General features: G+C 34.3%; 1 protein-coding gene across 1 annotated transcript; it reads left to right on the top strand.

Moving 5' to 3' along the window:
- Positions 1-7,151: 7,151 nt before the first annotated feature.
- LOC105817729 (GTP-binding protein SAR1b) lies at positions 7,152-8,359 on the top strand. Its single transcript, XM_012653514.1, has one exon. The coding sequence runs from the start codon at positions 7,240-7,242 to the stop codon at positions 7,834-7,836; it is 597 nt and encodes a 198-aa protein (XP_012508968.1). The 5' UTR covers positions 7,152-7,239; the 3' UTR covers positions 7,837-8,359.
- The last annotated feature ends 3,727 nt before the right edge of the window (positions 8,360-12,086 follow it).

The following is a 12,086-nucleotide window of genomic DNA, read 5'->3' as shown; positions in this document are numbered from 1 at the left end:
ATGTCCTTTTTCTGTTTTGGGATCTCATCCATGCTAAAGCATTATATTTAATCATCATATCTCCTTAGGTTCTTTCTTGGTTGTAACAATTTCTCAAACTTTCCTTGTTTTTGATGAACTTGACGGTTTTGAGGATTACCGGTTATTTTGTAGAAAGTTCCTTATTTGGATATATCTGATTCTTTTTTAATGATTAGTCTGGGATTACAGGAATAGGATGAAGAACACAGAGTTAAAGTGCCATTTTTATCACATCATATCAAGGGTACATAATATAAACATCACTGTCAATGCTGATGTTGACCTTAGTCACTTGGCTGAGGTGGTGTTTGTCAGGTTTCTCCACTGGAAAGTTATTCTTTTTCCCTCTTTCCATACTGTACTCTTTGGAAGGAAGTCACTATGTACATATCCCATTTAACAAGTATGAAGTTATGCTACCCCCATTTGAGGGAGGAGTATCTCCATAAATTATTGGAAATTTTTTTCTGCATAAAAGATTTGACTCTTCTTTCCAATTGATTTATTTATCCAGTCATTTCTTTATGTCAATATGGACTCGTGGATATTTATTTTTTACTTTGAGTTATAATTCTTCACTAATTTATTTATTTTGTTACTCAAATTTTCCCAGTTTTGACCATTTGGAGCTCTTCCAGTTCCCGAGTTCTCTTGACATACGGCTCATCATTGTGGGCTTTGGTCCCTTTTCTGAGCACTTCCTTACATCTGGTATGATAAGATGCTTCAAGTTCACCTTCCTTTATTCCTGGTATAGTCATGTGTGTTTGCCTACAACTGATTTGAAAACTTATGTCAACATAAACTCTGTATGCAAATATTTATAGTACCATTATTTCTAACTAACAAAAATTGGAAGTAACCAAGATTCCCTTCAGTGGGTGAATAAGTAAGCAAATTTTGGTACATCCATACAATGAAAAATTATTTAGCAATAAAAGAAGTAAGATACTGAGCCATGAAATGGCATGAATGAATCTTAACTGCATATTGCTAAGTGAAAGAAGTCAGCATGAAAAGATACATACTTTATGATCCCAATTATATGACATCCTAAAACAAGCAAAACTATAGTGATGGTAAAAATATCAATGGTTGCCAGTGGTTCAGGAGGGTAAGGGGAGGCTGAAATAGGTGAAGCACAGTGGATGTTTTTATGGTGGTTAAACTATTCTGTATGGAAATATAATGATGTATACATGACACTATGCATTTCTCAAAACCCATAGATCTTTATAAAACAAGTAAAACTTAATGTATACAAATTTTAAAACATTATTCAGGATGTTATAGGATTCCAGCATGGAATGAAGAATATGACAAATCAATCTAACTACATTACAAGTGGATGAAACAATCTCACTGAAAGGGGTGGAGGACAAAGGTGCGGACCTAAGTAACTTTGGAAGGGAACGGAGACTGTAAGACTGAAAGCAAAAGGAGCTGTTCATAAGCAATGAGACCTAGTTGATAGGGACATTTTTTTCCCCTCATAGAGGCATAGGTTAACAATTCTGATACTGCTGTACATGTGTACTGAAATTGGAAAAATTGATTAAATGGATGACAGTTGGTTGGAATCATGTTTCTCACTGTCAGAGTAGGAGATTACAATAAGCAAGGGGAGAAGGTTCAAATGATTCATGTGTCAATAGATTAGAGTAGAAGATATCAGTATGAATGTGTGTTTAGCTTAATATAGATACAGATGGTTACAAATAGAAATATTTGTAAATACGTATAAAATATGTACATATACATATACACATGCATTTCTTGTCATCTGAGATGGCCTAGAAGCAACAATTCCCCAGTAGCAATGAGCATACCTATTGCCCAGATATTTGTTCCATGGCTAATGAATTTTTGGCTCATTGGTTTGTAAACAACTCTCTTTTTTTCTAATTTTGGCTGTTCCCCATACTAGTTGTGTGCCCTTGGGCAAAGCACACCCTCTCCTAATCTCAGTTTTTTAATCAGTGAAAAAGGAATACTGAAATCACTTAACTTATATGGTTATTGTACAGATTAAATAGCATGATGCATGTACAGTATTAAAAAGAGGATTTGGCATATAGTAAGCATTCACTAATTATAAGCTTTTCTTAAGTTTTCCAAGTTGTATATGAAGGAAGATTTGGGAGCATACAAATATCTGAGTTAAGTTAACCTACTTTTCAGAAGGCAAGTGTTTTCAGTGTCTCTGATCATTCTGAACAACGTGAGACTCACACTGGGCTGGAAGGAAATATAGAGTAAGCAGCAGAACTAGGCCTTAGATGGATATGGTAGTGAGGTAAACAATAAATTGAGTGTTGGATGTCCTGGCTAAAAGGAATTTGACTTTGTGACATTTTCTCTTCTCTTAAGCTTATCATAGAAGGCTCTGGGATGAGGTAAGATGGATGGACTGAGGACGCATAAGGGATGTGTGTTGTGGGGGTTACAACACAGTAGTGAAAAGGACTAAGAGATAAGTGGAGAAAAAAAGATTAATGGTAAGAGGTAAGGAGAAGACAAGTAGAGTAAATAGCAAAGAGGGAAAGACTCAGCTATTTGATCCAAAGTAAAAGATATAGGTAAATTTGAAATGGCCAAACAATGAAGTTAGTAACCTGAAAAAAAACAGTTGATAATGGTCTGAAATGTTTACTTTTCATGTGAAGGCTTTGGCAAAATGGAGAAACAGCTTTAATCTGGGCTAAAGAGTGCATAATGATCCTTTCTCAGAGATATTTCTTTGAAAAAATTCCATGATGGTTGCAATAGAATACTGTAATACTATAATGGTGATGGATAAAGCACTTTTAATTCTGGCATAGAATTTAAAAGATAAAGTATAAAAATAATCATAGCTATAAAACTATGTTAATGGATAGCTAATGTGTAGTAATTTGTAATATCAATAACAATAAAAGTGGGGTAAGAAGATATAAAAGAGTAGAGTTTTATATACAATTGAAGTTAAGTTGTTATCAGCTTTAAATAGATTGCTGTAAGATGTTTTATGTAACCCCCATGGTAACCACAAACAAAATATACAAAAGAAAATAAAAAAAGAATCAAAATATCCCAATATAGAAAAAAATCAAGAAAACACAAAGGAAGGTAGCAATAGAAAAAAAGAGTGACAAAATTGCTACGAGACAGACAGAAAACAATTACCAAATTACTGGCAATAGTAATTCCTTCTCTATCAGAAATTATTAGAAATATAAATGAATTAGTTCTTGATCAAAAGAAGTAGAGTAGCTGAATGAAAAAACAAGGTGCAACTATATGCTGCCTACAGAAGAATGTACATGTGAAGACAGACACAGGCAGAAAGTGAAAGGATGGGAAAAGATATTCCATACAAATGGTAACCAAAAGAGACCAGATGCCGCCATATTTATGTCAGACAAAATAGACTTTAGGTCAAAAGTTGTCTCAAGATATAATGACAAAGTGTCTATTCATCCAGAAGATATAACAATTATAAACACATATGCACCTAAGAGTAGAGCACCCAAATATTTGAATCAAACACTGGCAGAATCAATGGGAGAAATAGGCAGTAACACAATAATAGTAAAAAATTGTAATACCTCACTTTCAAAAATGGATACAACAACCAGATGGAAACTCAGTAAGGAAACAGAGGACTTTAACAGCACTGTAAACCAATTGAACCTAACAGACATGTACAGAACATCCCACCCAACAGGAACAGAATATACATTCTTCTCAAGCAAACACAGCACATTCTCCAGAAGAGATTACATGTTAGTCCACAAAGGAAGTCTTAACAAATTTTAAAAGATTAAAATCATATCAAGTAACTTCTGATCACAATATAATAAAATCAGAAATCAACAATGGTAGTAAAACTGGAAAACTCACAAATATGTGGAAATTAAATAACACACTATTGGACAACCAATGAGTCAAAGAAAAAATCATGAGGGAAGTTAAAAAAAAATCTTGAGACAAACAAAAATAAAAGCAGTACATACAAAAACTTATGAGATACAACAAAAGCAATACTAAGAGCAAAAAATTATGTTTGGGATTTGGTTACATTTAATTTACATAACTATTTCTTGGGAAAATATAGTGTATTTTTTAAAGGGTACCTGAATGGAACATTTTCAATTCAGTGAAAATTGAGAGTGAGCAATATATTACAGGAAGCAACAATTCCATAATGTGCTCATTGTGGTAAATGTAATAAAGAAGGATTTTGTAAAGCTACTGCTATCTAATTACATTTCATCAGAGCCTACAGAGTGTCCACACAGCTCTGGCACTTATCCTGAAAAGCCCACTAAACAGTAACAAGTGCCAAGAAAATGAAAGCCTCTTGTCTTAGGAACAAATAGGCAGAACCCATATATTGAAAAATTGGTCTAAGCTTTGGTTACCATAATCAATTACTTTGAAACACTTAAACATGGAATTTAGGAAGGATTTTGAAGCAACTAAGCCAATCATTTTTGTATAAAATTAATCAATATCTTTATAAAACATTTTTAGTAAAAAATTTTATTTGAGGTTTTACAAGACTAATATTGACAGTAGTATTTCTTTCTTTTAGGGGGTATACTCAAAAAGTTTTTTATTTTTTTCAACATTGTTGAAGCTTTTTTTACCTTCTTAAAATTTTTTTAAGTTAACATTATAGTTAACCCATGTTCAACAGGTTAAGAGTGCCATAATCAATTAGCAATGTGGACAACAGGCATGGGCATGGGAAATAGTGGAATACCTGCCATATGTGTCTTTTGTGCCCCATGCCTTACCTTGTGCCTGAATTCTCACAGTAGTATCCTAGCTAGTGCCCTTGCCCCAACCAATTTATCTTCTAAATTAGTCCTCTTCTAATACTGCATTTTTCCTATCATTTGTACATTGACTATCATGACATCCAAGATTTCAATAATTCAATTTATTTTGTAAGATCATCAGAATTTGAGCCCATTCTATATATCTAGTCTTATATTATCACTCCCTCAACTCCTATCTTTAACATTTTCCAGGGTAATCATCTTCCCAGCCTCTCTAACATACTACATTCATTATTTCCTGCATGTATTGGCTTGTGCTATTCCCTCTCACTTGGAATACTACATTCTCTATACTCATCTAATAGAAACTTTCTATTCTTATTTTGTTCTTTATGTTGCAAGAAATGCAGCTAATCCAAGTAATAGCAATAAAACAGTGGGGGAATTTATTGTAAGGAAATATGTGTACTAAAAAATTGTAACTTGAACGCCACCAGTGACTGAGGAACTTCTGAAAATTGGCTATTCTCTGTTTATCTCTCATTGGCCATAATGGTCTTTCCACTTCTCATTTTCCTACTTTCAACTTCACTCTGCATTTACTCCTTTTGCTTCTCTCTAAACCAAGTAGACTTTTCTGCTTCCTCAAATTTTTTGTCCCCTCACATTTTCTGATTTCTTATAAGTTTGTCTTGGAAATGATCATCACGGCCTCTCTAGCTGTCCTCTATACCAAGACTTCCCTGTACTAATCATATCAATCCGTCAATATTCTTAAGTGAAAATTCAGAGACCAGGAATCTGGTTGACCCAGATGATCTTTCTGCATCAGCCTACAATATGGGTCACTGAATGTCTATGGGTTGATTTTCTTGAATCAGATGGGCAATCATGTAGCTGGGTAGGGTGAGGGGCATAGGGAATATGTAGAACAAAATATGATGGCCAGGATTATGGATGGGATAGGTTCTTTTACAAGATATAAGGGCAAGCAGACAATGAAGCTAAAATCTCCATTTCTCTTTTCTTTACTACCTAGCTCAAATCTCTCTTCCTCCCTGATGCCATCCAAATTACTAGACAAGAGAGAATACTCTTTCTTCTGAGAATTTCAACGTAATTGATAGTCAATATCATTTATTAATTAGGTTTTAGGATCTACATATAGAGATTGTTGTCAATTTTTAATTAAAGTCTCATTTCACATACCCAATAAATTTGAATACACATTAAGTACAAGAACTATGTCATAGACTTTTGTTCTGTTTTGTTTTTGTAATTATCCACAATAGTTAACAGGATATTTGGTACTCAGCAAATAGCCAACACATTTACGGCTAGTAAAAAGGTGGAATTTAAAATGTGATTACATTCTGACACTAAGAGGAAAAAAAAAGCATTTTCAACTCAAAAAAATGTGTAAATCAAGATATTGAGCATATGGAAGTATAATTAAATAATTCTTCCACAGATAGATTATTCATTTCATTTTTTTCTCCCCTGGGAAATTATAAGAGTCAATTCAAAGAAACCTGAAAAAATTCTGTTTGAAGATACTTCCCTTGGGATTAATTTATATCAAAACATATGAAATTACTTGTGTTTTCATTGATACAGCCTAATTCAAAAGTTAGTGACATGATTATTTGAGGGACATAAAAGAGACCCTCCAATTTTAATAGTAGAAGGTCCTTATCCTTTATATATCTCAGTATAGAATCAGTATATTAGCTTATAAAAATAAGCATTCTATAATTTTATACTTCATTCCTGGTAAAAAGATTATTTTAAATTTATTCACACCTGCAGTGTGATCCAGATTCCTGAAGTGAAGCAATATGGGGTGTGTGTGTGTGTTTTATTATAATCTATGGATTAAAAAGACCTAGAGTCTCAATGCAGCCTGTTTTCTTTAAGCTATATAAATTTTGACAAGCCAATCCACATATTTCTTGATTTTTTCTGATTAAGAAAATGAAGAGAACAAAAACTGCTGAAATATTTTTCAACTATAGAAAAATTATTCAAAATTTTGTATCTTCAGCACAAACCGCTCCTCTAAGCTCCAAGCTCATATACTCAACTGCTTTCTCTCCTTCACATCATATATCTGCTCCATCACTGAACCCACTTAAATATCTCTCAAATTATCTACTTCTTTATCTTTGTACCACTAGCTCATTAGCCTAACTTCTCTTCTTCTCAAAAAGCAGTAACTTATTCTTTTAAGCAATAACTTATTAATTGATCTAATTCACAATGTATTCTGCTCTCCCTCCAACCTGTTCTCCATAGTCAGAATGAAGTGTTTGAAAGAAAATCTGGTGATGTTTATTTTACCCTTGCTTAAAAATCTTTAGCACCGCTCTTTGCAGTTTGGTTTCTGAGTGTGGTGCTGACGCTAAGCGGGGAATTGCGTTCTCTCCAGTCGCAGACCCTATCAGATTTGGATATGTCCTTCATATTTGATTGGATTTACAGTGGTTTCAGCAGTGTGCTACAGTTTTTAGGATTATATAAGAAAACTGGTAAATTGGTATTTCTTGGATTGGATAATGCGGGAAAAACAACATTGCTACACATGCTAAAAGATGACAGACTTGGACAGCACGTCCCAACATTACATCCCACTTCAGAAGAACTGACCATTGCTGGCATGACTTTTACAACTTTTGATCTGGGTGGACATGTTCAAGCTCGAAGAGTGTGGAAAAACTACCTTCCTGCTATCAATGGCATTGTATTTTTGGTGGATTGTGCAGACCATGAAAGGCTGTTAGAGTCAAAAGAAGAACTTGATTCACTAATGACAGATGAAACCATTGCTAATGTGCCTATACTGATTCTTGGGAATAAGATCGACAGACCTGAAGCCATCAGTGAAGAAAGATTACAAGAGATACTTGGTTTATATGGTCCGACAACAGGAAAGGGCAGTGTGTCTCTGAAAGAACTGAACGCCCGACCCTTGGAAGTATTCATGTGCAGTATGCTCAAAAGACAGGGCTATGGAGAGGGCTTCCGCTGGATGGCGCAGTACATTGACTAACACCAACCTGCATTGGTTCCAGGTCTCGACATTCAGGCCTACTCAGAGATTTGATCGCTCAACATGCATAACTTGAACTCAATAGACTTTTGTTGCTTATAAAACATGTTTTTTAGATTATTAATATTATATCAACTTAATTTGAGTGAGAATTGAAAACTGATTCAAGTAAGTGTTTGAATATCACACTATTAGTTTTCTAATTCCATAAAAATAATTAGTTTTTACAGTTTGTAATCTGACATTACCCCAGCGCCATTTATAAAGAACAACTTTCCGGGAGTACATTTGAAGCATTTTTTAATAACATGAAACTACAAATATCAACCATATTTAAAAGCTCATCATGTTAAATTTTTTATGTACTTTTTTGGAACTAGTTTTTAAATTTTAGATTGTATGTCCACCTATTTTAAGTGTACAGTTAATAATTAGCTTATCAATGATTGCATGATGCCTTACAGTTTTCAATAATATTTTCTCTTATGCAAACGTCATGCAATAAAACAAACTCTAATGTTTGGCAAAAAAAAAAAAATCTTTAGCACCTTCCTTTAACTCTTAAGGTTAAAGCAAATTTCCTTAATATGCTCACCGAGACTTCCAAGGAGCCTACATTATTTGAATAATGTCTCTCTCATTTTCTTTTTCTTAACCACACTCACCTCTCAGATCATCATATTCACCATGCTCCCTCTGAATACAGTTGGTACCACAAACTAGTTCCCCCAAACCTTTTGCCTACTTAACTTCTGATCATCCATCATAGCACAGCTTGAATGCCACTTTTGAACCACTCAGAGTGAGTTCTCACTGAAAGATTCCAAAGTACTATGTATTTCTTACCATTCATCTCAGTTGTGATTTTACATTTATTTATGGGATCCTTTGGTTAATATCTGGTTATCTCAGTTTACCAGCAGGCACCATGCTTGTTTATGGTTCAATAGTATCTTCACTGTATAACATGATGCTGGACTGGCACAGTTTAGATGCTTGAAAATATTTTGTTGAATGAATTCATGAATTGCTGTCCTAATTTGAGTGTGTCCTAAGAGAGTTTTCACTAATTCTTCTATGCTATGCCTTCAACTCTAGTCACTTCCTTTAAGCAATTTAGTGCCTCTTAGATATCATACTCAGAGATTTAAGTAGGAAAAGCTTCAGGACTTTGAACCAGAGTAGATGTGATGGTCAATTTTATATGTCAACTTGGCTGGGCCATGGTTCACAGATATTTGATCAAGCAATATTCTGGATGTTTCTTTGAAGGTGTTTTTGTATGAGATTAACATTTAAATCAGTGGACTTTGAGTAAAGCAGATTATTTTCCATAATGTGAGTGGACCTGATCCAATCAGTTTAAGGCCTTAACAAAATGAAGACTGACTTTTCTGAGCAAAGATGAATTCTGCCAGGAGACTGCCTTTAGACACAGATTACAACTCTTCCTTGGGTCTCCCTGCCAGCCTACCCCGCAAATTTTGGATTTGCACCTCCGCAATCCAGTTGCTTAAAGCAATACACACACACACACACACACACACACACACACACACACAGTCATTCCTGATAAAAATATATACAGTCATGGTAAATACATTCCTGGTTAAATATATATAGTCATGTGCTACATGATGACATTTCAGTCTATGATGGACTGCATAAGATGTTGGTCCTATAAAATTATGATACCATATTTTTACTGTACCTTTTCTATGTTTAGATACACAAATACATAGCACTGTGCTATAATTACCTACAGCATTCAGACAGTAACATGCTGTATAGGTTTGTAGCCTAGGACCAATAGTCCATATCACATAGTCTAGGTGTGTAGTAGGCCATACCATCTAGATTTGGGTGGGTACACTCTATGATGTTCGCACAATGACAAAATCACCTAATGACACATTTCTCAGAACATATGCCTGTCATTCACAACACATGACTGTATATGAATATAGAGAATACACACACACACACACACACACACAGTCTCTTTCTGTACATGTGTATATGTATGTATGCAGAGAGTTTTACTTTAAGGAATTGTCCTATATATGAATAGATACATAGAGATAGAGCTAGAGACAGAGATAGAGATAGAGACAGAAATAGAGATAGAGATAGAGATATCCTGTAGGTTCTGTTTCTCTGAAGAACCCTGACCTAACACAGAAGGCAAGGTAAAATCAATAGTAATTAAAGTCTATTTTTGGATGAGGAGAATATACTAAAATCTTTTTTCCCAGCATTACATGAGTCTGACATTTGTTTTTATTTTTATTTTTTTTGTTAACAGACATCATTTGCTTACATAATGAAACACATACTACTGGTGATGAGATTTAATGTTCAAATGAAAGAACATGAAAGTTAATATATGGTATATACTTCCCACATAATAATACAGAGTATTACTATTAAGCAATAGCAATATGTACTTCCTACATCATAATTCTGACTCTTTTATTAAACTTGGGTGCAATCCCTTCAGATTTCTCCTGAATCTTATGCCAGTTTCCCATTCAATCCTAATGTGTAAATATGGAGAGAAAAAGGACAGCAAGGAGAACCAAAGTTAGTCTTCACCCATTTGTAATACTATGTAGCAAAACCACCCCACTACACCATTCCCCTAACTGCTCCTGGGCTTTGAACAACTCTGATATTCTTGAGTTCTTCATATTAGCTTTAACTACTTCATCACCTAATGTGTATAGTCAATTCAAATACCTAGATCTTTTTCACGCCTGCTACTCTTCAGCTATGTCATACTTATCCTATTCTTTAAGAGTTGTATTTGAAAAACAAGTTGAAGATCTTTACATTTATCTCCATTAAATTTTATTTTGATAGTTTCAGCCCATTATTCCAGACTCTCATGATCTCTTGAGATCCTGAATTTGAGCTATTTCTCCACATATTTGATTATCATGTCATGAATATCCTCATTCAAATCATTGATTAAAACTGCATGGGATACCACCAATGATAGAGTTATTTTAAAAGAAACTCCTTACAAAGCAAAACCACAATGAGATGTCACCTCACACTTGGCAGACTAGCTATTAAAAAAAAAAACAACAACAAATACAGCAAATGTTGGAAGGAATGTGGAGAAATTGAAACCCTCACATACTGTTGGTGGAAATGCAAATGGTTTACCAACTATGGAAAACATATATTGTTTCCCCAAAAAAATTAAAATATAATTTCCATATGATCCAGCAATCCCACTTCTGGATATTTATCCGAAAGAATTAAAATCAGGATCTCAAAGAGTTATTAACCCTCCGATGTTCATTACACCACTATCCACAATAGCTAATGTGGAAACAAACTAAATGTCCATCAGCAGATGAATGGATAAAGAAAATGTAGTATAGGCCGGGCGTGGTGGCTTACGCCTGTAATCCTAGCACTCTGGGAGGCTGAGGTGGGCGGATCGTTTGAGCTCAGGAGTTCGAGACCAGCCTGAGCAAGAACGAGACCCCGTATCTACTAAAAAAATAGAAAGAAATTAATTGGACAACTAAAAATATATATAGAAAATAAATTAGCCGGGCATGGTGGCGCGTGCCTGTAATCCCAGCTACTCGGGAGGCTGAGGCAGTAGGATCACTTGAGCTCAGGAGTGTGAGGTTGCTGTGAGCTAGGCTAACGCCATGGCACTCACTCTAGCCCGGGCAACACAGTGAGACTCTGTCTCAAAAAAAAAAAAAAATTAAAAAGAAAATGTAGTATATACATACAATGGAATAATATTCAGCCTTTAAAAAGAAGGAAATTCTACAATATGTTACAACATGGATATACCTTAAGAACATTATGCTAAGTGAAATAAAACAGTCACAAAAGAAATATTCTGTATGATTTCACTTGTAGGAAATATCTAATATAGTCAAATTCATAAAAATCAAAGAGTAGAATGGTGGTTGCCAGCAGCTAGAAGGAAGGGGTAATGGGGATTTACTAATCAACAGACGAAGTTTCAGTTAAGCAAGATGAATAAGTTTCTGGAAATCTACAGTACAATATTGTGCCTATAGCCAACAATACTGTATTACAGACTTGAAAATGTGTTAAGAAGGTAGATCTTATGTTACATCTTTTTACCACAATAAAATACAATTGTTTTTTTTTAAAGTGAAGGAGTTGGAACATTGAAAACAATTTTTAATTTGCTTTAGAACATTTATATGAAATTTGAAACTTGAAATTTTAATATTTCATGTTTTCATTTT

Source organism: Propithecus coquereli, unplaced genomic scaffold (genome assembly GCF_000956105.1).
Source record: "Propithecus coquereli isolate 6110/MARCELLA unplaced genomic scaffold, Pcoq_1.0 Scaffold421, whole genome shotgun sequence".
NCBI classification, from domain to species: Eukaryota; Metazoa; Chordata; class Mammalia; order Primates; family Indriidae; genus Propithecus; species Propithecus coquereli.
The sequence above is the reverse complement of the archived record's forward strand: the minus strand, read 5'-3'. Positions and strand labels throughout refer to the sequence as shown.